Source organism: Callorhinchus milii, unplaced genomic scaffold, assembly GCF_018977255.1.
Source record: "Callorhinchus milii isolate IMCB2004 unplaced genomic scaffold, IMCB_Cmil_1.0 Scaffold20, whole genome shotgun sequence".
NCBI classification, from domain to species: domain Eukaryota; kingdom Metazoa; phylum Chordata; class Chondrichthyes; order Chimaeriformes; family Callorhinchidae; genus Callorhinchus; species Callorhinchus milii.
Genome location: NW_024704761.1, coordinates 8,664,145 through 8,691,856, shown reverse-complemented (window position 1 = coordinate 8,691,856; position 27,712 = coordinate 8,664,145). Strand labels below are relative to the sequence as shown.

Genomic DNA, 27,712 nt, shown 5'->3' with positions numbered 1-27,712 from the left:
GTGTATGTACTGTTTGACTTTGCTCTCTCCCCTTCCAATTTATACAAGCCTTGACTTGGAAAAATCCAGCTTAGTTGAATCATACCTGCAATTGTTACTATCTTATGCAGGGCTGAGCCATGAAGTAGCACACTACATAACAGTGTTATCAAATACAAATTGAAGCTTAAAATGCTCTGAGCCCTTCTGCAAATGACTGTATTTGCAAAACCTTGGAAAGATTAGCAATGCCTCCTAGTTTCGGTGTCCATGGAAAATGTTATTATCGTATATTTTAATTGGACTGTAAATGAATATAGATATCCCTTTTCAGCACACAGTCGATGTAAAGATGCCACAGCAGGATTAATAGTCACCCAGCCTGAATATTGAAGCATGGCAGTTGCTATGGGTTACCACACCTACCTCTCTCCTCATTGCTTGTAAATTGAGTTAAGAAGCATTCAAATTCAATTCGTAAAACAGCAACTTAACTGAATATTACGCTGAATATTATATTCTGGCCAGTATTTGTAGATTTATAAAAAAGCAAAAAAGAGGTTTGAAACCTACTGTTGAGATTTTGTGCAATTTGTGGCATGTTCCAATGTTAATAGTTTGTGAATTTGTCTTAATATGCAGTATAATTGAAGTCCCGTAATATAGACATTGATCTTTGAGATCCTATACTGTAGCAGGCATGTATTTTTTTAGATGACTGAAATCGATATTGAACTGTGTCTAAGGGAAAAGGATGGACCACAGAAGAACAAAATTGCATTCAGAGGATCTGTAACTAATAATAATAATCCTTGCATTTGATATAGCGCTTTTCACGTCGGGAGGATGTCCCAAAGCGCTTCACAGAACACACTGTAAAGTGAATTGACTGTATATTTGTGGGCGAACGCGGCAGCCAATTGCGCACAGCAATGTCCCACAAACAGTCGTAGATTGAAAATGACCAATTTATTATTGTTTTTGGTTTTCAGAGATTATTATTAGTAAACTAGTAAAAAATGAACACAATAGAGAGCTGAGGTGCTCCAATCATACTAAACACTTAAATAAGCCTAAGATCAAAAGGATCAGAATGTAATAAAGTTACCATTGAAGACGCTTAATTAACTTACCCTCAGGGAAATTAAATATCACCATTAATTGGATTGTCTATCAGTTCTAATGTAAATACATCAGAGCTTTGTAATTGGCAAGTTCAATGGTTTCTGGGTTTGGTTTTCCGCACTCTTTCCCATTCGGGATCAGCACTGCGTACATGCTTATGTGAGTGAGAGAGGGGGGGAATAGAAAGATGACTAGGTAGCTTTCTTTCACTGGGGAATAGGGAGCTTTCACTGCACTCACACATCTCAAGAGCACAATTAAAAAAGGTCTGAAATGGGTAGCCCTGCCTTACCTATTGTATACTGGGCACTGAAGCCCTACGGAAGGCTAAACAAAAAATACTGATTTTAAAATAAAGGGTGCAAACTGATAGAAATAAATGCTTCTTTCAAAACAAACAAGCTAATTAATGATGTGATCATTAGACTGGAGTAATAATCTTTGCATTTATTATAGCCCTTAACAGGTCGTCGAAAAACATCCCAAAACGACTCATGGTGTTTTACTGTAAAGTGTAGTCTGTGTATTTATAGGTGAACGTGGCAACCAATTTGCACACAAAACAGCCATGAAGTGAATCACAAATTTTGTTTTATCTCGGGAATTATTGGCCAGAACAGATTACTTCAGAGCAAGGTGGTAACTGTAGCACCCTAGCCTCCAGGCCGTGGATTAATGTTCATATCAGGCACTCTCCTGAGGGCTGGCTGACTTGCCTGTAGGAGGAAGGAAATCCATTGTGTTTTGTATTCAGCTCAGGTCTATCCTCCACAGGTCACAGAATAAGTACCACTGACAGCATTTATTAAAGCATTGATTCAAGGGTCTGAGCTGGAACATTTCAATGGGCTGGAGAAGTAGGGGCAAGGACACAAGATTTTGCAAAGGATTGGAAAACTGCTTCTAACTGTCTTAAATTCTCAGTGGACATATTGAATTCACAGTGACAGTAATTAAGGTCAGCTCTGTTACGTGTACCTCAAGTTCAAACAGCCAGCATGCTACTAAATCTCATTAAAAGTTGTACTGCTTAGTTGTCTGAATATACCTACAGAAGCATCAAAACAAACTTTGAATCCAGACTCACTCAAATGACAACGATATGGTTTGAACCCAACAACACCAATGATTTATTTTTTGGAGCTCATTTCATATTGGGAGGATGGCTCAGAGTGTTTCACACAGCTGACAAGGATTTGATTCAGAGCGAAACCTTTACTGATTAACTTCACTTTCGCATTTCAAACGTTGAACAGGTGACTCATTCTCAGCCTCTGCCAATTGGTTTCCTTACCCAAATCCTGATGACATAGACAGAGTCATTCGTAATATTATATAAAAACTTCTACGCCTAGTGGGAGTTGACGAGTATTTGCAAAAATAATTAAAAATGTGGAAATATTCATTTACAAATCGCAGTTGATTGGTATTGTTGGTTTGTGGTGGCAAGGAGTGTCTCTGTGCACGTTTAAGTGATAATGACTCATGGCATGCAGTGCCCAACGAGAATAGCTAAAAGGGTCATATCGATTGCACTCAGAGAAATTACATTCTTAACAGAATTATACCTGCAATTGCATTAGAAGAGGTGAGTTTGATACACAGTCTCCAGAGAGTATATTAACATCAAACTCAAAAGAAACGATCAGTGGCTAGCAGCATGTCTATTTCAAACTTGATTGCTCCACTTCCTACTGAAAACCAGAGCGAAGCAGAAACATTCGATTGCAGCAGGGAATAGGGGCGTGGGAGGGCAAGGGTGGAAAGCGAGCGTCTGGCACTGTGAATGAATAATAGTCCTTTCATTTTGATATAACGCCTTATCGCGACGTCGAGGCATAACAAAGTGCCCTCCAGGATTTGCTGTAAAGTGGATTGACTGTATTTTGTAAGCTCTGGAAAGATTCAGGCTGGTCTGGCCTAGTATTATAATAATCTTTGCATGTTCACCTTTTCACATCTTTGAGACGTCTGAAAGCGCTTCACAGAATATCCTGTAAAGTAAAGTGACTGTATATTTTGTGGGCGAAACAAAATATTTCCGTTTGGCTTGAGAAGTACAGTATTCAAATTTCACCAGCAAGGTCCCACAAACTATCACCCTGTGAATGATCAATTAATCTATGGTATTTTTGGCCACCACGCTGGGAGAAACTCCCTTTATGTCTCAAATAGAGGAGAAACTCTGTGTGTGTGTGTGAGAGAGAGAGAGCGAGAGACTCAGAGATAGAGGCAGGAGTAAAATGCGCAGAGAGAGAGAGTGCAACTCTGAGACTCTAAAATAAAGAGAGATTGATTTAGACAGAGAGAGTCTTAAAGAGGGAAAGGCAGTGGAAAAGGAAGAGTGGTGCAGTCCTACAGTGCAGTATAATTCTGAAGGCTGAACCTTTTGCTCTAGATAATTTTTATTTTGCGTGATGTTCCTTTATCCTCAGTTTCTGAATCCACAATGGCCCAGTTATTATAATTATCAATGGGATCTTAAACGTCGCACAGTCCCTGCAGGATTTCTCGGTCTGCTCTTTTCCCTTGCTGCTTTTCATCTATGTTCCCGAACATGTTGGTAACAGTCACAGAGGAAATGTCCCCATGATGTTACACAGCAGCTCCTTTTCAACCAACCCTGCTTGAAACCTCACGAGGTGCGAGGCAGAGCTGGCAGAAATGTGAATCGTGGCCTCGGCTGCTGCTCTTCAAAGAGCTTCTGAAGAGAATTCTATTGAGAATGAACTGTAGTGAAAAAGCAAAGTCTGAAACTCCCTTCGAGCCACAAGCTAATGTCGACTTGTATAATATACATTTCTGACATCCGTGCTAACTTATTCCATGTCCTGTTATACCAATTAGGTGTTAAATACATCGTTAGGAAGAATAGTACCCTTTAATATGCACTTTTGTAAGTGTTCACCTGTAAAAATTCACAGTCACTACACTTTACAGTCAATCCTTTGAAGCACTTTGAAACATCCTCCCAAAGCTATATCAAATACAAGGATTATTATTATTCTTTAAAAAATAGCAATGCAATTCGCTGCTCTTGATTCAGGTGAATTGGCTATTGTCATTTGTTGTAAGATATTGCTGCTAAAAATGAACTGCTGTTCGCCTAAATAACAGCATTCACTCTATTTCTAATTAACCTCATTCTGCAAAATCAATTGACACGTTTCCTTTACCTGACCTCCACAATATAAATTAACTTCTTGCTTCTGCCAATGTCTTTTAATAAATGTATCCTATTTTAAAGCAAAGCACAATCAGTGTTCTGTTAAGTATAAAAGGTACAATTAATGAGCGAGTTTCTCCCAGTGTCCTGCCAACAATTCCCCAGATAAAATTGGCAATTCACCTCATGACTGTTTGTGGGAAATTGCTGTGAGCAAATTGTTTTTGCTGCATTTGCCTACAAATACACAGTCATTCCACTTGACAATAAAAAAGTCCTGTGAAGGGCTTCGAGGCATGACAGCAATATGATAAAGCACTTTATCAAGTGCAAGGGTTATTATAAATAAAATGAATGAATCTTTAGATGTAACCCCAATCTCATTCTTGACAGTGCTGATATGTTGTGACCCATTTGGGCCTCCTCATTAAAACTACCAAAATCTAAATCATTAAAGATTCCTAATCTGTCTCATTATTGAAACGATAAAATGTACAAGTTCCAAATAATAGGGTGCTATGAAATACTTAATTACTCTTAAAAATATTGGCTAATTCTTCTTCACGAGCTGGTAAAGATGGATTAGTTGGTTTGCAGAAATCAAAAGGGAATAAAATAACAAAGCAAAATGATGCTTGCTCTCAAAACGCTGGTTTATTAACTGACAAGATATAATGCCCATGCCATATGGAGAGGGTTTATATGAAACTGTGCTCACATTACTCAGAGGATCACTGCTTAACGTGATGTGGAAAACAGCCAGGAAGTCTGGCTGCAACCAAAAGCTTCTGATGGGATCAGGAATGAAGTTATTCTTCTGTTTCATGAAGTCCACACTGAAATTTGACAGCTTCCGTGATGGAGTCCAAGTGAATGCCATCAAACAATCTGATGGATCCCATAGCACTCTGCCCACTGCTGCGGCTTTGTTAGCCTATGCTAGGCATCGTGCCCAAGCCCACTGCTCTGAATCTCCTTCACTTGGCAACCCGCTTTCCTTTGCTCTTTAATTTGCATCGCTCAACTAGCAGTGAATGGCTTTTGCTGTGTGGCCTTGTGACCAAGAAGTAGAGAAGAAATAACAATCTCCTTCTTATACCCGAAGTGCCTAGTTTCATATGGCTAAAACACTAATTTGTATCCCCTTATGAAGACATTATAAAGCCATGTACCTGTAATAATAATCCTTGCATTTGATATAGCGCCTTATCACATCTCAAAGTGCTTCACAGAATATACTGTAAAGTGGAATGACTGTATATTTTTTTGTGGGGGCAAATCTCTAGATTGATTAATAAGTAGATCATTGTTAATTAGGCAGGCATGCAGACTGCTGACCATTTAACACACTAATATTAGCCCTTACCCTGTGGTCAGAGCTCATCAAACCCTGTGTCTGTTTGCAGTATATGACAGCGGAAAATATGCGTTAGGCAGCGGTACTGCTGTTATTGGATATTTGAAGGTTATTATGTGAAGCAGGTAAATTGTAATTAATCCTTGTGCTGCGTTGCCACTCCCTGCTGCACAAAGAACAACAGGTACTTTTTGTCTGAAGCGGGGATGGGGTGGGGTTCTGTGCACACCCAGATACCATGACTTCTTCGGGTTGAATTTAAGACAATAAGATGTGCAATGCAACATCTTTGCCAGTTTGGCATTTGCACAGGAAGATTGGATGCTCATTTCCTGGTTTGGGAGCTGGACAAAACAAACCTCCGGATTAACTGGTCATTCCCTCATGACTTTGTGGGGTCTTGCTGCCACTGATGGCTGCAGTTTTGCTTACAACAGAAGATACAAGTTCTTTCATATGCAAAATTCTGTCCATATCCATTGGCAGCAATAGTTCAAGAGCAGTGTTACATCTACATGAGTGCAGAGAAGTGGAGGCCTGGACTGTTGTTGACAATAAACAAATTGCCCATGTATAGCCACTTCACATCGGAAAGACGTCCCAGAGGTTTTGGACCCAAGCTGGGAGTTTGGGTCAGGAGGGGTGGAGGGCAGGGTGGGTGGGAGTGGGAGGGTGGCCGAAGAGGAAGGTCTTTAGACAGGACTTGAAGGAGGCAAGAGGGAGTGAGTTGGAAGGATTGCGGGATAGAGTTCCAGACTGTGGGGGCAGAGATGCTGATTGTCCACCAATGACCTGCTGAAAGTCCTCATTTTATCACTGAAATTGGCCGGAGTAAAACCACATTTAGCAGGTGCCCATTGGCTTTGATTCAAAACGGGATCAAAGCCACTAAAACAAGATTGACATGAGGTTGAGCGTCTTGGGTAAGGACTACATGAAATTGACGCTAATGTGCAGGTAGCCTGAAGATATGTCAGATATTGGAGGCAGTTCATTACAGTTTTTTTTAAACTGATTGTTGGAGAACACATTCAATCTGTTTCATATCACTCATTTTCAAGTTTTGTTGTTAGAGAGAAGCCTGAAGCAAGCCTAGAGAAACCTGGAGGCAGTTATTTGTGGCACTACTATGATAAGCTATTTATTTGTTTAATGACAACAACATGTCACATGTTTCAATCAGAAGATTCCAGCTGAGTATTTTCTAGGTGGATCAGGGAGATCTTGGTTTTCACGGTTAAACGTGGGTTTCTGGGAGAGATGGGACAAAGACATTTGCTGGTTAACAGATTGTCATCGAGCATGGTCAATGCAGGAAATAAGAAAATTAAGTGGTTACAAGGTAAATTTGGAACAGTTTTGCATCCTGGTTACATATTCAGTCCTAATGGAGAGAAGCTTTTCCAAATGCTTATTGGACGGTTGATTTCCAAGGATGGAGAAGGGATGAGTAGTTCAGAAGTTTCTCACCTGTGAGATCTGGAGGATTTAAGGTAAGAAGCAATGAAATGATTGTGGAAATAGACAGACGCTGTGGATACCTTTGATAGTACAAAGCTTAAATTCCATTTGAAGCTTCTCTTACATCACCACAGAAACCTGTGTTTCCCACATGCTTATTTGATTTTTAGAGACTAAGTCATAGCTATTTACAACTCCAACAACTTGCCCTTTACACACAATAGAATGAGCATCTCAAAGTGATCCACACAGTTGCGAGGGAGAATCACAGAGAGCAAGGGCGTAGGGCTGAAGACAACAACAACAAATTACATGTGTACAGCGCCTTTCATGTCAGGAGGACGTCCCAAGGCACTGGACAGTCAGGGATCCGCACCCAAGCCGGTGGTTGGGATCAAGTGGGGTGGAGGGCGGGGAGGGTAGGTTTAGGAGGGTGACCGAAGGCACGGTCGTAGAAGAGGGTCTTCAGATGGGACATGAAGGAGGCAATGAAGACTCGGCCAATGCTAGTGGGGCAGTTACATCATTGATGTAAGATCACAACTGGTTGCTTCCACATGTTTGTGGTACAATACATGGCAAAATGATTAAGATTGTCTTAAGATCTTCGGATTTTAAATAAAACAGCAATCAATGTGATCCTCACATAGATGTGCTACCTGTTTCTGTTGCATTAGCTAGGTTGCATTTCAAGTGCCAAATGGAGTAAAAATCTAGATCAAGCTTCTAAGCAATGGCAGAAATCCAGCAGGTTGTCATATACATGTCTAATTTATGTTGAACCCCAAATTGTAACAGATGCAGCAGCCATTAACTGATGAGCACAGCTGTAGTGATTTTGTGTTTGACATTAATCAGCTCTGTATAAATTTCACAATTGCACAAGTGGGAGTTTAGGGAAGCCAATAGCCGAGCTCAGCATCTTCACATCTTGTCTTGGTTGATGATCTAACGTGAATGAGAATAAATGGGCCACATGACCCAGTATCACAAAAGACACCAGAAGCCTGGACATAATGACTGTGAAAGATGGCTTAGACCTTGTTACTTGCCTCTCCCGTCCATCTCATTCTAGTACAAACATAAGATAAAGTGCATGTAAAAGCTTTGCTTGCTACAGTTGTAGTGGCCTGGAGCGATGGCCAGAATACTGGGGTTGTGGGTGGGAGCGACAGGAGGGAACAGAGGACACTGTAACAAGAGGAGTCTGTTCAGCCTGAGTCTGTTCCTCCAATTTGTTAGATATTATGATCCTATTTCTTTGTCGTTCTCTCAACTCCTTATTATCCTTCCTTCCCCAAGTATTTATCTATATTTATTTAAAATGCCCCCAGTTGGTTTTGCCTCAATCATGCTCTTTATTGCAGCTCGGTAGTATATTATTCCCCAGAACTGAGCTCCTCTTTGATCTGAAGTCAAAGTAATCCGAATGGTTCAGGTTGATCTGCGTTTACCACCTCTTTTCCTATGTGTCAAAGAAAGGCTGGAGCATGTTAATAGTCCGAATAATGGAAACCAATGAGGTGTGCACCCAAGACATTAATCACATTCTCATCTCCCAGCAATGCTGTGTAACAGTGAACAGCCTGCGGAACAAAGCTTGGCAATCAAACATTAATGTTATTGCCGAAGAGGGAGCTGTCCCATTCATTTTGCAGCTAAAGTTGATGCTGTATGGCACCACAGTGGTTTTGTCTGACTACCAGTTTCACAGCCACTGAACATGGACCAAATGGCAGCAATGGTTAAGAATCAATAAAATAGGGTAAATTATGCGATTTGAACCCTTTCGGAGAATTAATGCAGAGTCGAACTGATGGACGTGTTTTCTTTGAACTGTCACAGCATGTTGGGGGGATTGACGTCCTATACCATGGAAAGGTTGGTTGCAGATTTGATCCCACTCACTGCTGAGTCCTAATCTCATCCACGTGAAAACGGAATTGTATGGAGTTGTCCACATCCCTGTTACTATCAGGAAAGCCCCTAAGTGGAATTAAGACCTTAATCCTCATTGCAAAGCATTGCTGTTTCAACCACAGCAACAACGACAGCTTAAGAACATAAGAATTAGGAGCAGGAGTCGGCCATTCGGCCCCTCGAGCCTGCCCCGCCATTTGATAAGATCATGGCTGATCTTCAGACCTAACTCTAATTACTTGCCCTATCCCCATATCCCCTAATCCCTCTATTTTTTGAAAATCTATCAGTCTCAGCTCATGTTCAAGAACTGAGCATCTACAGCCTTCTGGGGTATTCCATAAATTCACTACCCTCTGAGTGAAGAAATGTTTCCTCAACTCTGTTCTAAAAGGCTGATCCTTAATTTTAAGACTGTGACTCCTGGTGATAGATTCTCCTACCGGGGAAACAGATCCTGTGTCTACTTTATCCAGCCTTTAAGAATCTTATATGTTTCAATAAGATCTCCCCTAATTCTTCTGTACTCTAGAGAATATAGCCCTAGTTTATTCAGCCTATCCTCATAGGTCAGTTCCCTCATCCCAGGAACTAACCGAGTGAATCTACGCTGCACCCCCTCCAGGGCAAGTATTTTTTTTTAAATAAGAAGACCAAAACTGCACACAATACTCTCGGTGCGGTCTCACCAAGGGCCCTATACAGTTGCAGCAAGACTTCCCTACTCTTGTACTCTAAACCTTTTGCAATGAACGCTAACATACCGTTCGCCTTCTTAGTTGCTGCTGCACCTGCAAACTAACTTTTTGAGACTGGTGTACAAGGACACCCAAATCCCTCTGAACACTAACACTATCTAATCTCTCCCCCTCTAGAAAATAATCTGTTTGTCTATTTTTTCTACCGAGGTGAATAACTTCACACTTCCCCACATTAAATTCCATCTGCCACCTACTCGCCCACTCGCCAAGCCTATCTATATCGCGTTGCAATCTTTTTCCATCATCCTCAGAGCTTACTCTCCCACCTACTTTAGTGTCATCTGCAAATTTAGATACTTTACATTCAATGTCCTCGTCTAGATCATTGATGTAAATTGTAAATAGCTGAGGCCCGAGCACTGATCCTTGTGGTACTCACTAGTCACATCCTGCCAATTTGAGAATGACCCGTTTATCCCTACTCTCTGATTTTTACCCGTTAGCCACTCTTCAATCCATGCTAATGTGTTCCCATTAATCCGGTGGGCCTTAACCTTGAGCAATAGCCTTTTGTGTGGCACTTTGTCAAATGCCTTTTTAAAATCTAAATATACTACATCTACTGGTTCCCCCCTATCTAACCTGCTCGATACATCTTCAAAAAACTCTAAAAGATTTGTTAAGCATTACTTCCCTTTTGCAAAGCCATGTTGACTGCCTAATCTTGTTATGGTCTTCCAGGAATCCCATAATGACATCTTTAATTAAGGACTCAAGAATTTTCCCTACCACTGATGTCAGACTAACTGGTCTATAGTTCCCCATCTTTTCTCTCCCACCCTTCTTAAATAGTGGTGTTACGTTTGCAATCTTCCAATCAATGGGAACCGTTCCGGAATCCAGAGAATTTTGGAAGATCAAAGACAAGCCATCCACTATCTCAGTAGCCACCTCTTTTAAAACCCTAGGATGTAGGCCATCAGGTCCAGGAGATTTATCAGTTTTAAGACCTGACAATTTACCTAAAACCATTTCTTTACTAATATTAATTCCCCCAAGTTGCTCGCTAACATTGTCTTCTTGGTTCCCCTCTATTCTTGTTGGGTTTTCAGTGTCTTCTAAGGTAAAGACAGTAGCAAAGTACTTGTTTAATGACTCTGCCATGTCTTTGTCCCCTACTATAATTCCCCCCGTCTCTGCCTGTAGCAGACCCACATTTACCTTTGACAGCCTCTTCCTCTTTATATATTTATAAAAACTCTTGCAGTCTGTCTTTATGTTCTTCGCTCATTTGCCCTCATATTCCATTTTCTCCCTCTTAATCACTTTTTTGGTTTTCCTTTGTTGATCCCTAAAGTTGTCCCAATCCCCGGGTTTACTACTCATCTTAGCTGTTTTATAGGCTTCTTCCTTTAACTTTATACTTTCCCTAATTGCTCTAGTTAGCCACGGTTGGGCCACCTTTCCTGTGGCATTCTTATTCCTCAAAGGAATACGTGCTCGCTGGGAATTTTGCATTATCTCCTTAAACATCTGCCATTGCTGGTCTACTGTCAAATCCTTAAGTCTAATTTCCCAGTTTATTTTGGCTAAATTCTTTCTCTTACCAGCAAAATTGGCTCTTCTTAAATTTAAAACCTTTGCTTCAGACTTAACTACTTCTCTCTCTAACTTAATGCTAAATTCCATCATATAATGATCAACTTGCCCTAGAGGAGCCTTAATTTCCAGTTTGCTGATCAGTCCTGCTTCATTGCACAAAACAAGGTCTAATATGGCCTGTTCCCTGGTTGGCTCCTCGGCTACTGATCCAGATAATTATCCCTAATACATTCTATAAACTCCTCCTCTATCATACTTTTCCCAATTTGGTTGTAAAATCACCCACAATTAATGTTTTTCCTTTACTACATGCTCTTCTAATTTCCCGATTTATACCTTGAGAGAGACTGTGACTGCTGTTCGGGGGTCTATAAACTACTCCCACTAGAGTTTTCTGCCCCTTGTTATTACATACCTCTACCCATACTGACTTTACTTCCTGCTTTTCTGATTTAAAATCTTTCCTCTCTATTGTTTTTCTCCCATCCTTTATTAGCAGGGCCACGCCGCCTCCTCGTTTACCACATTGCCTATCTTTTCTATATGCCACATTCCCTGGAATATTTAGCTCCCACCCTTGATCTCCCTGTAACCATTTCTCAGTGACGGCTACCAGATCATACCCGTTTGTTTCTATTTGTGCATTTAACATATCTATCTTGCTTCGAACTTAGCGGAACTCTGGTGTGTTGCAGAAAATTCTCCATTCCAGCTGTCCTCTGCGTAGGGAGAAGCGCAGCAAAGTCAGGAATGGGGAAACTAATGCTTGCAAGAAATCGTGGCAGCTTGCCACAGGATTTGTTCATTAAAAATAGATCTCACTAGAGACCGACATGCAGATGGCGTGATGGATTTGTGGTGATATTCACCTGCAGGTGTAATACACTCAGGGCGAATCAGGCTTTACATGGAAAAATATAACACAGTGTAGTCACGTTAATTAAAGGGAAACCTATCTTTCTCTTGAAGGGTAATTGTATTCATGCTCCCCAGTACATTACCCGTTGTTCACTTACAGCTTTTTCCCAGAAATCCGCTCAGCTCCAGATAAATCAGAGGAGATTTTGCTCTTATTGATCTAATAAATTATAGAGTATAGATGTCCATATATCTACTTTAGATTGATACCCTACACAGCAACAGTCCTTACACTTGAAAGGTAGCTCATTATATGAAGCAGCTTGAGATGTTTTTATGCGATAAGACAGGGTAGCGTCTCAGAACGCTTAACAGTGGCAGAGCCTGACTTAAATAGTTACCAGAAATCACATCGCTACTCCACATTGCTTCCTCCACAACGCTGAGAGGCTCTAGCTTAATCAGAAGCCAAGCGCTGCATTTTCCTCATGTGTTAATGACTTTTATATACACTATTCCATTCCAGACTTGGGAATTTTCCATGTTGAGGTGGTATGCAAGGAACTCTGTTTGGTTTGGATACTCTTAAGCAAGGGGATGGGTATCTGTATGCGTCATATAACCCAGATGACTAAAAATATACACACTAATGACATTTTTAACTACTGACAATCAGATCGTTAACACTGTCTTTTGAGTATTACATCCATCTCCTGAACTGTGGGCAGGATCAGCTCCTTCACAGAAATCTGTGACTTATCCCGGGCTTGCTAATTGACCACATTTACTGCCCGATTTCTTTCTTAATGGCCTTAATGAGCAACGTGAGGAAAATCCCTCTCCAGATATTTACAAACTGCAGCAGATCTTTAAATTGGCACTTCTCTTCACATTAAAGAATATTCCTTCAAAGCACCAAGTATTCAATTAGTTACTCCAGTGTCCACAGTTAGTTGAAAGCCCAGTATCATCTACCTGCCCAGCACTTTGAAGTTCTCTTCTACAGAATCCTGAATACTTTTTAACAAGGAGCAAACAATAACATCTGAAAGTTTCTATCTGACAAGACTGACAGCAGAGATATCTTTGGGGATCAAAATTCTCTGTGTTAGCCGTTTCCAAGATTTAGTTGCTGCCTATTGCACACGTTATATAATGTAGGTTGTTATGACAGGCGATATCAATTGCTGTTATCTCTGATATTCAGGAGTCTCATTATTGTTCCATCTGCCTCACATTTGTTGCTAAACACAACCTGGCATCATCCTAGTGTGAGTTTTACACCTGCTACCCTGGTACCTCTCAGCTAGAGTGTTTGCATTGAGTCTCACTGAGTAAATGCATCAATACTGAAGAGTATCTGTTAATTGTGTCGGATTTTTTTTAGGAGTAGTTGAATTCAGGGAGTGTGGGATGAAATTAAGTGATAGTTATCACTGGAGCTAATTATCAAGTGCATACCAAATTTGTCCTAATTATCAACAATTTGGGAATGAGCTGCCCACCCCAATTAGGGTTTACCTGACATTGGCTGAAACCTTCTAAGCATCACTATCTTTGTTGTCCTCACTCTCAATCAAGGCCATGGAATATCAACCAAACTCTGATTGAGTTCAACACTGAATTTTATTCGTTCTTGCAACACTGATTGTGTCTTTTTTTGTGTGGTCAGGCAGATGTCTGACACACGCACCCACCCTGCTTCCTAAGTGCAGAGACTATTAGACAAGGTTGCCAAGAGCTAAGGCTTGAGGATCCTAAAGTGTGCATTCGGATACTGCTATAGTTTAATCAGCTAATTTTCATCTCTAAAACCAGTTGAAAACCATTGAATCATTGAAAGCTATCTGCTGCGTGTACAACCAACTAGGATGATCCTACCATTAGGGCTTTGGCTTGCAGAGTTAACAGGAACTGAGTAGGAAGAATTCCTGCTCCCAGTGACTTGTTTTTTCTATCATGTCCTCCCGACAAGCTGGGCTGGCTGGTCCGGCATCAGCAGTGTACTGGACTACTGCGGCCCCCCATCTCACACCAGAAGGACTTGTGCTTCATCTAAATTAAGCGCTCTTGGATGCTATATACCCTGCGTGAGGGGCGCTATATAAATGTAAGTTGTTGTTAAATTTTCACAGATAAGATATGGTTCTCCAAGAGCTGTTGAAATTGTGTGTGTCAAACAGCTCTTTTTCCACCGTGTGAGCTGTTTTTACATCATCTGCATAATTTTGATTGTATGATTTCACAAGCGTAGTACACACACACACATTGTTTGACATAATCAGAAATTTTCACCGAAGCATTTTACAAAAATCTTTCCATTGCGAGGCAATGAATGATACAATAGCACTGAGAAGATTTATGTTTTGGGGACTGAAGCATCCTGCCAATGCATGAAAGAGTAATTGGTTTTATCACAATAAGTATTTCTACTATATTTTTGAAAAGCATTGTAAATTCCCTTAGATCGTGAATGTCATGTTATGCATGTTTGTCCGTTGTGTCTTGAAGGCAGAGAAGATTGGTAAACTGACTTCGAGTGGTTCTAAATATCACACTTTATCAAACGTGCTTTGTCTTAGTCCAGAACCTACCTGGCTGATTATTTCTGCTGTCATTGTATCTGCCCCTAATAATTGATCCCAAGGATTTGTGCATATAATTTATACTAAATAATAATAATCCTTGCATTTGATATAGCGCTTTTCATGTCTTCTCGACATCTCAAAGCATTTCACAGAATAGACTGTAAAGAGAATTGACCGTATATTTGTGGGCGAAACGCGGCAGCCAATTGCGCACAGCAGTGTTCCACAAACAGTCGTGGATTGAAAATGACCAATTTATTACTACTTTGTTTTGGAGGGATTATTATTAGGTGTGTGGAGTAAGGAAACTTGCCCAAGGTTAATTTGTGAATGAATCTAAATGTAAATGTTGATAATGTTAATTACCGCGTTGAACCCAAGATCAAATCCTGCAAATTTCAGCCTATAGTCCCTTAATTAATCCCTTTTTATGTATTGTTGTTAATGAGATTTTATTCCTGTTTACCCACATAAACCAAGTTACTTATATAATCAAGTCTTAAATTCAGTGCTCCAAATATTCACATTGATCTCTGCCATTTCTGTTGTGGATTCTCTCAACTTTCTCTCATTCCAGTCTCTGACCCATTTGGAGTGCCTAACACAATTTAATGCAGAGCAAAAATCGTCAATTAAATTAAGAATCCTTGAATTTGATAAGGCGCTTAATAGCGTTGAGACGTATCAAAGCGCTTCACAGGTAACTCTGTCAAGTGTAGTGACTGTGTATTTGTGGGGAAAAGCAGCAGCATTTTTGCACACACAAGACCTCACAATCAGCATAAAGTGAAAGTCGGAATCATTGGGAGGGTTCAGGATTGTCAGAATGCAATCTCTTCTCTCCCACTCCCCCAACAGTGTGATTAACACCATTCGAACAGGCAGATGGGACCTTACTTTAACATCTCGTCTAAGGGACAGCATCTCTGACTCGAGTGCTGTGTAGGAGTGCGACATTGGTGGTACTGATGTTAGGTTTGAACCCACAAGCTTGTTACCAAGAAGCAGGGGTGCAATTTACTGAGCAAAGCTGAAATAGCTGTGAGGTGGAGTATTGAATGGATGCTTCAGTGCAAAACATATTAGAAGCGAACACTACCTGTATCAGCATTTCTGTCAGGAAAGGAAGCATGAAGTCAGTAACCAGCAAAGAAATATTATTTCTGAGACTCCTGTCCCTGGGCTGTCAATCATGCTGATCCCTGGAGAAGGTGTGGGTAAATGTTCCATTCTGCAGTCGTGCAACGCTTTAATCGGTTTTCCATTGCAAAGTCAAGGGAATATCAAAGGGGGAAATAACAACACTGTTGGCTTCTGGTTACTTCAAAAAATATAGAACTTCCTCCACAAAATTGCTCTCGCTTATCAGTTTTTCTCTGCCAGGAGATTGCAATGAAACTTTCAGATGTAGGAGCAGAGCAGAACATCGCCCCAGCTCTACTGTCCGCAACTTCCAGCTCATGCAAAATAATAATAATAATCATCATAATCCATGCATTTGATAGAAGTGCCTTATCGTGTCTTCAAGATGCCTCAAAGCGCTTCACCGAATATAGTGAATTGACTGTATATTTTGTGGGTGAAACGCGGCAGCCAATTGGGCACAGCAGTGTCCCACAAATGTCATGGGTTGGAGTGACCAAATTATTACCCCCGGAAAAGCGATCTGCCAATCGACTAACAACCGAGTTTCTACTTGCTGCTAGGTAAACAGAGGCGTGTGGAGTAAGGAAACTTGCCCAACATTTCGCCCTGCCGGGAATCGAACCCAGGTTCTCTCGCTTGCAAGGCGAGTGCTCTAACTGCTACCAGGACTCCACCTATGACCCTTCACATCCATACCTGCTCTGAACTTCACTTGTTCATCAACCCCCTTCCTTGCCAGGCACCACTAGCTCCCTGTTTCCCAGCAGATCGATTTCAGGCGGAAACACGCTAGTAACTTTCGTTTGTTGAACCCATTCATCGTTTTACGCTTCTATCAGATCTCTTCCCACAATAACTTCTGTCTGCTGAGAAAGGCTCCATCTTGTCTAATCTTTTTAAATAGCTGCACCCACTCATCATCCACTGATAACATCCTCATAAATGTATGCTGCTCTCTCCAATGCCACAATATTGTTCCCGATGAATGTTTTTAATTATTGGATAGGTTTATTGACTCTGAAATGCTAGAAAAGTTTGGAGGCTTGTATTAAAATGACAACTAAATTCCTGAGGAACTCATTTCAGCTAATAATAATTAAGGTTTGTCACCTCCGCTGTCCGAAATTAAATCTGGATCACAATAATATGTTTTAAAAACTCATTTGTTTAGTAAAAGACTGACAGAGACGTGAGGTTGAACCAAAATACTCTTCAAGGGTCTTCATTAGCATCTGATCTTTGTTATACTTGGTAGTAATGTGCTTGTTTCTGACAATGTGTACAATGAGGAATCTCACTCCCTGGGCTCCCCCCACCACACACGCACACGGACACACACACGTACATGCACATGGTCTAATCAATTACCAGTGGGAAAGCATTGGGAAAATCAAAGCTTTCTGCGTGTGGCACCTTTTGTTTAGTGTGATTATTGCATTTTACAGTCGTAATTGATTACAACAACATTATAAATATGAGAAGCACAACTTCCCCTGCAGCTAGTTTTTCAGCAGAAAGACAAAAAAACACTAACTAATTCAAATATCAACAAAGCACTGCATATTATTATGGAAATGCTACAGTTTAATGGATCCAATTGAAACAGAATGTTCCCGGGATAATCTAATTAACAATGACATGTACACATAGGGGAAGGAAATTCAATATGTGGTGTCATGATTATCACCAATGATAATTCAGTCATAACTCAAATTCACCATATTATTACATTTTATATATACTTTATGTATTGCATCTAATTTATGAGCACAGAATGCAAAACTTTAGGTTTATTTTATCCAAAGTTGTTATGCAGATTACCAGCCAATATGCTGTAGTAGTAATAATAATTTTTGATATAGTATTTTATCAAGTCGAGCATCCCTTCAGCATATTACATCATCAAGTGTAATGACTGTCTATGTATAATTGAATACATTGTGAATACATAATTTTTGCACGCAGCACTAAGCCACAAAACGCATGCAGTGAATGACAATGAATCTTTTTCTCTCGGGAATTGTTGACCAAGACACTGAGAGAAGCTACCTTTCTCTAATTCAACAACAACAACTTGTATTTATATAGCGCCCTCCACCCAGGGTAGAGTCTCAGAGTGCTTAACAGTGGCGGAGCATGACTCCGAGACAGGGGAAGGTGGCCGTAAAGCATGGCCGAAGAGGGATTAAGGGAGAGTGCTTCAGAGTTTTGGGGCATAGTGGCTGAAAGTGCGACCTCTGATGGTGGGGCAGAGGGTGTGAGGGACGAGCAGGAGGCCGGTGCCATTCGAGCGAAGGTGCGAGGTGGTGGATTGGGGAATGAGGAGGTCGGGAGGTGCCAGAGAGTGAAGGGATTTGAACACGAGTGAAAGGATCTTGAAGTCGATTCGTTCGATGATGAGTAGCCAGTGGAGCCTGGGCCAGAATGGTGAGTTGTGGGTACGGAGTTTGGTCCGGGTAATTAAAATAGTGCCATGGAATCTTTACCATCCACCTGAACAGGCAGGAGGTTTGGTTTAAAGTCTCATCCAAGGGGCAGCAATGCATTGTAATGCAGCTCGACTGTCAGCTCCTGGACTATGTAAGTTCCAAAGGATGCAGGGTCACAAGTCATAAGCAGAACCCTCATGTTGACAATATTCTGTGAACACTATCTCAAATCCAAGGTAGGTGCTGTGTTTTATTTTGCCAATTTTTTGTACTCAGTTTCCCTTCTCTAGTGGAGGTTCCACTAACCTCTGGCCCTTCGGTCAACTGGTCAATCATCATGTTGGAAGCTTAGACTTTGTGAGTGTTATTTGATCAAGCTTAATCTAGTCGAGTTCAGATATTAGTAAATCAATCAGAATGAACCCGATTTTAGTCTCTGGGTTTGAAGCTATGAATTGGTACATGATTTAAATGTACACTCGGTAAATTCACCTGAGCAAATACTTTAGTTCCAGTTCTACTTTGAATCCTGTTCTGAACAGCGTTGGATGCAGTCATTAGTGCTGTTTTTTTTTAATCTGTCCAGGCATTCGATTCAGACTGTTTCCCTTTGGGAGAACTTTACCACTCAGCCTGAGGCTTTTAATGCAGATTCAGAGTTCTAGGTGTCTTGGGTGACCATCACATTTTCAGTTGTTATTCTTTTCTTTTTCGTCAGTGGTACAGTAGAATTAGCTTATCGCTCGATTCTATGCTCTTTCACTTATTAGGAACCTCACTGGATTTAACAATAACAAATTGCATTTCTTTAGCACCTCTCATGTCGGGAGGACGTCCCAAGGTGATTCGACAAAGATGTAAGTTTACGGAACACGTGTTTTGGGGATTTACAGAAATTTTACCATTATTTCTGCCCTCAATAAAACCAGAGAACGTTACTGCCATCCAACTGAATGCTTTCAAAATTCTGCCTTTCCGTCACTAATCTTTATTTATTTATTATAATATAATAATCCTTGCATTTGATATAGCGCTTTTCACGTCTTCTCGACGTCTCAAAGCGCTTCACAGAATAGACTGTAAAGTGAATTGACCGTCTATTTGTGGGCGAAACGCAGCAGCCAATTGCTCACAGCAGTGTCCCACAAACAGTCGTGGATTGAAGTGACCAATGTATAATTTTTGTTTTGGAGGGATTATTATTAGGCGTGTGGAGTAAGGAAACTTGCCCAAGGTTTCGTCCTGCCTGGAATTGAACCCCGGTGTCTCGCTTGCAAGACAAGTGCTCTAACCACTGAGCTACAGGACTTTATTTATTTAAAGCCACATGTATATTTTTATTGTTAAACTCTTCATATCTTCTGAAATGTAATACTCAGCAATATGAAGAATTGCCTCAAGTCCACGACCCAAAGAACATTTTATTATTAATGTATTCAATAATTAATACACTTGCTGCAAGTATATTTTTAATCCTGTTAGCCAGTAGTTTGATGGGGGAGGGGGAATCCTGATCTTCAGAAGAATGAAGTGATGAGTTTTCATGTCTCCAGAGGGCACACATTAATTAAATTGTATTTCTAATAGTTATTATTACTGTGGTAGGGTATCCTCTAGATGCACAATTATTCTTACAATGAAAATTAATAAAACACAGCTCAACTTTTGAAATGCTAAGTTGCTTATTCTGCTCTTTCTTTGAAGTTGAGAACTTGTTCAGCTCTTAAGTGCTGATTTCCCCAAAGGGTATCTTACAGCCGTGTATTTTTTATTAAGGCATCGTTATTTATATTCCTGACGAAAAAAGCATTGCAATATTTTCTGCCCCTTTCAGTGATTCATTTGCATTTTTATGCAAATAATGAAGCGAAATAGCAAAGTTACAGTTCAGTAAACTCTTCCTTAATAATACTGTATCATCAGTACTTAAGAGCAGGGGAAACGATTACTTTAAAAATACTACTTTATATTAAAATATATCACTGGCCTTGTGGAAATTGACATGTCAATGAAAGGCCTACACTGAATCCAATCTGTCTGTTGTCCTTTGGATGAGTTTTTTAAACAGAGGTCATGTCTGCCAGTTCAGGTAGATGTTAAAGATCCCATGGCTCTATTAGTAAGATAACTGAGTTACTCCTGGTTTTCTGGGCAACAATTCCCCAGGGGAAAATTGGTCATTCGCTTCATGGATGCTGGTGGGACATTGCTCTGTGCAAATTAGCTGCCGGGTTCACCTACAAATGCATAGTCACTACATTTCCGGTAAAATCCTGTGAAGTGCTTTGAGAAGTCTTGCTGTATCAAATACAAGGATTATTATTATTTTGCTCATACATTCTGTGGCAATATTTCTTGTCTGGCAGGCAATGTTACCATATATGTGTCTCTCTATGTCAATGACTTTGGAATGGGCATCGTTCAGCTTTAAAGTCACTTCATTGGGATTCACATCTGGAGTTACTAGAAAATTGGCCTCCTTTGGTTTAACTAGTTTCCTTCCAGTTACTACTGGACATCAACTTGCTCTCTCCAACCTCCTAACCCCCTACCATCCTGTTCGCTCCCTCCGCTCAGTGGGCTCTGGCTTGCTTCACGTCCCCCGCCTTGCTCGCCCCACTATCGGCAGGGGGGCCTTCCGCCACTCTGCGTCCACCCTCTGGAACTCCATCCTGCAGTCCCTCCATCTCGTCCCCTCCCTCGCCACCTTCAAGACCCACCTCAAGACCCTCCTCTTCAACCGTGCTTTTGATCTCCCTGTTCCCCCCACCAGACATCTCCCCTCCCCCACCCCAACCCTTAGTTTGGGTCTGAAACTCTGTCTGTCCAGCGCTTTGGGACGTCCTCCCGACATGAAAGGCGCTATATAATGTAATTTTGTTGTTGTTGATGATGATGAAGAGTACAGAGTATGTGGACCTCAATATAACAGGCTTTAACAAGAGTGAATGAGAGATGATGATGGCTTCGCAAAAAAAACTCCATTTTAAAGTGTAGCGTACACTTCACCTAGATATTTGGCATGCCGTTGATCATTGATAACCTGTACAAGGGTGGGATGGGATGCTGCAGTGTGTGTGTTTTTTGCTTTGTCTCCCTGCATATTCCTGTTGCCACATTAAAAAACAGGAGCAGTCAACGTGAAAATGGGAGGATTTGGGCCAAATTCAGATACTTTAAAATTAACCCGCAAAGGCAAAATTTTGAAGGTCACTTCCAGTTTGCATTTGGTTTAGTTCCGCTCTAGCAAGCAGCAGAGAAATGGCACCAGAACGTCGAAACAAGGCCAAGATTGCTACATCTAGTCCTTGGCCCTAACTAAAATAGATTATGCTTGAAGCAAAGAAATTGAAGAATACTGAAATGTCTGAGAATATGGAACAACAAAGTCTATAATGAGATCTAGATGGAAATGAATCTAAGAAAGGAATTCTCAGAAGACTGTCATTTGAGTTCCCTGAATTTCCTCTTAGTGAACCAGTTTGTTACAGCAAATAACAGCTAAAACATTCCCTAGACCATGTTGCAGCCCTTTTTTCAGTGCTTCATACAATCTAAATTATATTAAACGTAAATGTATCAGTATTCCAAACTTGTATAGCGGTATATTTAACTTACTGTTGCATTCCATTAAATCGAACAACAACGTGTCAGTAAATGTTTATTGGCAATTTAAGATGTCTTAAAGATGATAACACAGGATTTTAGATCTTGAATCACCTTTTCAGCACTAATGCTCACTGCTTTCATCCACAAGATACACAGTTACTTCACGTTACAGTAAATCCCGTGAAGCGCTTTGAGACGTCCTAGATCAAATGTAAGGATTATTATTAATAAATCCCATCTAAAAACCTACATCTTTGACCATATTTACGGTCAGTTTCCCCTCACCCCCCTACTTTCTTGTTCAGGGTCGGGCACCATCCAGTAAAACCGTCCGAGATGTTACCCTATATGAAAATTGCTATATTGTGCTAATTCATAAATAAAAAAATAATAATAATTTGGTCACGCAATTCACGACTGTTTGTGGGTGGGACGCTGCTGTGCGCAATTGGCTGGCGTGTTTCGCCCACAGAATGTACAGTCAATTCACTTTACAGTATATCCTGTGAAGCGCTTTGAGGCGTCTCCGGGATGTGATAAGGCGCTGCATCAAATGCAAGGATTATTATGTAATTGCAAGTTGTTGTTGTGAAATAACAGGCACGGTGGAACGACATAAATGTTTCCAGATGAATGTAACCGTGCTGATTAAGTGGGCACTGGATGTCATGATAGCAGGATGTCATCCCTCTTCTTAGATATCTACAGACATCAAGTGCTTAATGAGCAACAAAAGAGATTAGATTTATTTAATCTAATGCCAGCCACTAAGTGGTGATGCTTTACTGAGTCACCCTAACATTGGAGGCTGTGTTACACCGAACACTAAAATAGTGATCAGTATTTCTACTTTTTATAATAGTACAATGTGATATGAGCCCAATGAAAAGATTGTGCTGTAAGATAAACCCCCACGTTGCTTGTTGAACAAGAAGAAACTAACGGACCATTGTGCTGTGTGGATGGTAACATCAGGTCTTTGATTTTATAATCCAGGCTGACATTCCAGCCGAGTGTTGGGGGGGAAGCACTGCATTGTTGAAGGTGCCTTCCTTTGGGTGATACAGTAAATTGAGGAACCATCTGCTTGTTCAGTTGAATGTTAAAAGAGAAGAGAGTTTCTGGTGTGCCTTGGCCAACAATTCCCCAAGTAAAACTGGTCAATCATTCCGTGGCTGTTTGTGGGATTTTGCTTTGCTGTGTGCAATTTAGCTATCACATTCACCTATAAATACACTGCCAATACACTTTACATAAAATTCCGTGAAGCACTTTGGGACATGTTGATTTGAGAAGGCGTTATGTGAAATGCAAGAATGGGTATTATTATAATCATAAGCAAAGTCAAAGTGAAAAACATTTTCTTAAACCCTGATAAATCCTTGACTGGAAATCCAAGCAATTTTATCTTTGCTTCAGGATTATGCTTAAATTGGCCCTTCTGTAAACTTCAAATACAAATAAGCAGTCTGTAAATCTTTGAACATGGCCCAGTTAATTATACAATGATCAATTAAACCTTAATTAAAACACTTGACAAAAAAAACCTGGAATGTTACACAGAGGATACAGCTGTCCGCAATGTGTGTTGTCTTGAGATAAAATGTGCCAATTGATTGGTGCTGAACGGTAAAACACCAAGAATCAAATAATTGACTAAGATTAGCATCTGAGTTTGAATTTGTATTTAAAGTTGAATGTCACTTGGGAGAAGAGGAAGAAGCAACAGAAGTATTTTCAATGTTCTTTGACAAAGTATCAAATATTTAATTGGATAGATAAAATAAACCCAGATTATTACTAAAGTAGGGTCAGGGGACATTAACAGAAAATAGTGGTGTGTGTATTGAGAACAGATATATTTATATATATAAAAAAGGCTTTGTTTGACAAATTTCAATTGTTTGGAAGAGTCCATCGGTCTATCGAGTAGGGGAAGGCAGAAAACATTGTCGTTATTCACAGAACAGTCAATATTATAAGGGAAAGTTAATGTGCTCGACAATAGGGCCAGATTTTTTCTTTCTCTCAACCCTGACTTTTCTTTTGATCATTAGCTGAGGGTAGAAAGGAAACTGTTACTTTCTCACATTAACCCAGTGAATATCTTAACCAAGCTGGTTTTTCAGGCAGGGAGCCTAGCATGGTGGATCAATGTAAGATTCATTTTGGACTCAACAGATGGGATGTCTCCATTCAAGCAGCTGGGCCTTTACACATTTTATTTGTTACCACAGTCTCAATCAGGGAGTTCATAAGAACATAAGAATTTGCCAGGAGAAAGAAGATCAAGGTTCGCTGATATGTTATGTCCCAAACTATACCCTGTATCCCAAGATATTAGTTTCCAGCAGAAATCTATCTAATTTGTTCTTGAAACATGTGACATTTTCTGCTTCCACTGTCTCCCTAAAGAGCCTGCCCTATACGTTTACAACTTGCTCACTGAAGTAGTGTTTCCGCAGATTTGTTCTGAATTTAACGCCCTTCAATCGCAGGCCTGCCAGAGGTAAATTCTGGTTCTACTGTTCAGTTCTTTCCATTAAAAGTCTTGTCCTGCACCAAATGAGACCAAATTGGAATAGGTTCATTTAAATCACGCTTGGACCTTAGTTTTACCTCTTTCAGAGTTACCTCTATACACTTTCCCTTTTATGCCGAATGCAAGGATTATTTTCTGATTGATTATATAAAGTTGTAAACAAACATTTCCAGGATACTCACTGGATCGGTGTTGCAGTAGCACTAATCTGTGTTTCAATGCAACTTGTGCTTCAGTACGTTCCAGTGTATTACAACAACAACAACAACAACAAGATTCCATTTATAGAGCGCCTTTCACGTCAGGAGGACGTCCCAAGGCGCTATTAATTGACTGGTGACCAACAAGTAGAAATAACATGCACCAGGGAACCCAACAAATGTTTCAAGATAAACATCGTGGGGCTGATTATTTGGGCAGCATGGTGATAAGCTTGACATCCATCACCATGGCCACACACATACACATACAATGCTGGTATGGCTTAATGAGACATAATGTACCTCACGTGGGATATCTCTGAATTCTCTATTGCCAGATCCGTTCTGTTCTAGTTGTTGTGGTCAAATTACATGTGGCTTTACTTTTTTAAAAAAAAAGCTATTTGGATACAATTTAAGGTTGCAAGACTCAAAGCAAGTAAACCTGGGCCACTTAGCCCATCACCTAGCTATCATCATTAACAACAATAATAAGATTTTTTTTGTCTCAACCCTAACTTTTCTATCACTTGTTATAGAGCCTTTCACATAAGAGGAACTTCTTAAGTGTTCTATATCTATAACAGAGAACACCTAACAGAGAAAAAGGAAATTTAAGGATCTTAACCAAATATACGACCAAAAAGAGTTTTAAGACTGTTAATAATAATAATAATAATAATCCTTGCATTTGATATAGCGCTTTTCACGTCGGGAGGACGTCCCAAAGCGCTTCACAGAGTACACTGTAGTGAATTGACTGTATTTGGGCAAACGCGGCAGCCAATTGCGCACAGCAATGTCCCACAAACAGTCGTAAATTGAAAATGACCAATTTATTATTGTTTTTAGTTTTGGAGGATTATTATTAGGCGTGTGGAGTAAAGAAACTTGCCCAAGGTTTCACCCTGCCTGGAAGTGAACTCAGGTCTCTCACTTGCAAAGCGAGTGCTCTAACCACTGAGCCACAGGACTCCAATGTTTTGAAATTAGGGAGGGAAGCTTTGGCAGAGATCCAAGATTGCAAGACTGATGGGGAGCACAGGGGACTAGAAGTAAAATGGAAAGAAAAGTTACAACTTAATAATTGATGGCTAGTAAAATAATCAGTAAACTCGAGGTCAAATGGAGGCAAATTCTAAATTGAGCTTACAAAATTTGAAGTCATGTATTGCTGACATGTGGAAGCCTACGGAATACAGACCAATCCTATTGAACTGCATAATTCACGCTTGAGGCGCTTGACATCTCTCTGTATACATCTTAATTATTCCAAGAGTTCACATTATTCACTGTGCAAGACATTATTCACTGTGCAATCCCACATTATTGTTGCTTCTGTCTGCTGCTCTATGTTGACACAGACTCTGAGCAGCGGCAGTAAAATGTACAGTTCTTATACACTTTCCCCGTCAAAAAAATCCTAAAGGTTGTCAAAATACTACAACAGTAAGTCACTTCTCAGTCATGCAATGGTGCAAAGAAATCAGATTCAAATAATTGCACCGTGTCAGAAATCAAGCATTCCTTTTCTGCCTTGTTTACACAGCAACCTTGCTACCGCTATATTTATGTCTGTGACAAACTTGATGACTGAAACTCAATACAATGTGATGAGCTGCTTAATATTCTGTTGATGAAAATGCATGATTGATAACTCCACTATAGTTGGTTCGCTAACAGTGCCCTGGCAATGAGAATAATCAATGATGGAGCTTACAGATCCCAGTGGGTTATATGTTTCCCAGTAAAGGAATTCAGAAACTTTTCTCCACAGAATCTTGCTGAAGGCATTTGTTTGTAGATTTTGTAATTTCTATGGCATCATTGGGAATCCACGTGTGTGTACAAAGTGTGCATTATTAAACTTGTGGAGTTTGGATGATTAGCACATAGTCTACTGTGTGTCCAGTCTGTCTGCTATCCTTCAGATGAGACATTATACCTGATGTCTTCTGTTCAACGTCGCAATGCAATTGCGCTCAAAGTTTAGTATAGAATGGGAAACTTGTTTTGCAGATCAAGAATGTGAGGCGTTTTGCAACTGTAGGTTGAACCTTATTGAAACAAATGAATCCTTTTGGAAAATATTTTTAACAGGTAAAAAGAAATGCTTTAAGTCTCATCAAGCCCGGATGCTAATGAAGTATTTTTATCATGTAGTTTCTTAGGTGTCCCTCCTGGGAGAGGAAGCTGCCCACTGACTGCACCTCTGGCCTTTGACATTATTTACACGGATTACCATGGACTGCAGCAAATGAAACAACACATGGGTCTCTCCTTTAAGAAGTACAAGTAAGTGTGGACTGAAAAGTTACTCTTAAGAGCCTTCTTCTGTGCTGTAAATTTCTATGGAAACGTGCCTGACCATTTGAAGCACAAGGAAATTTTAGAATACAATCTGTAACATTTCATCTAATGCATTTTGATGAGGCAAATTAATTCATGTTATTTATAATTTAATGCTTAACTATCTGCAACCGTGAATGTGCAAATCTGCCAGATAAGATTAACAAATGAAAAAGCAAAATTAAGGTTATGTTGTGAAAGAAAACATTTAGATGAAATTATGTGATAGACTAATACTGGAATACATAAACATTGATGTGTTCATCTAATCTTGTTTTGTGAATGCTCCCTAATATTGTCAGTCACTTTGCTGAATAATTACTGATCATTTTTAGCCAACAAGGACGAGCATATAAACAAAAGGCAAAATACTGCAGATGCAGCAAATCTGAAATAAAAACAGAAGTCGCTGGGAACACTCAGCAGGTCAGGCAGCATCTATGGAGAGAGGAAAGTGAGTTAACGTTTCATACTGTTCACCTTTCATCAGAACTATTATAGACTGAAGGAGCTTAGCTTCATTGACTTCAAATAAGTTTCCCTGTTTTTTGGGACCAATCTCCCAATCTAACCAAAAACCCCACACAATGATTTATAAATTTTGCATAATTTTTGCATTTGAAAATCTATACGTTTCGCCCACAAAATATACAGTCAATTCACTTTAACGTATATTCTGT

The 27,712-nt window shown here is 40.1% G+C and overlaps 1 protein-coding gene across 1 annotated transcript in view; it reads left to right on the top strand.

Annotated features, from left to right (window-relative positions):
• The window catches only part of LOC103175452 (alpha-1,6-mannosylglycoprotein 6-beta-N-acetylglucosaminyltransferase B), a 231,129-nt gene that overhangs the window by 153,921 nt on the left and 49,496 nt on the right, over positions 1-27,712 (top strand). The window contains exon 9 of the mRNA XM_042342522.1: positions 26,847-26,978. Coding sequence (XP_042198456.1) covers positions 26,847-26,978 — 132 coding nt within the window. The remainder of the gene's footprint in view (positions 1-26,846; positions 26,979-27,712) is intronic.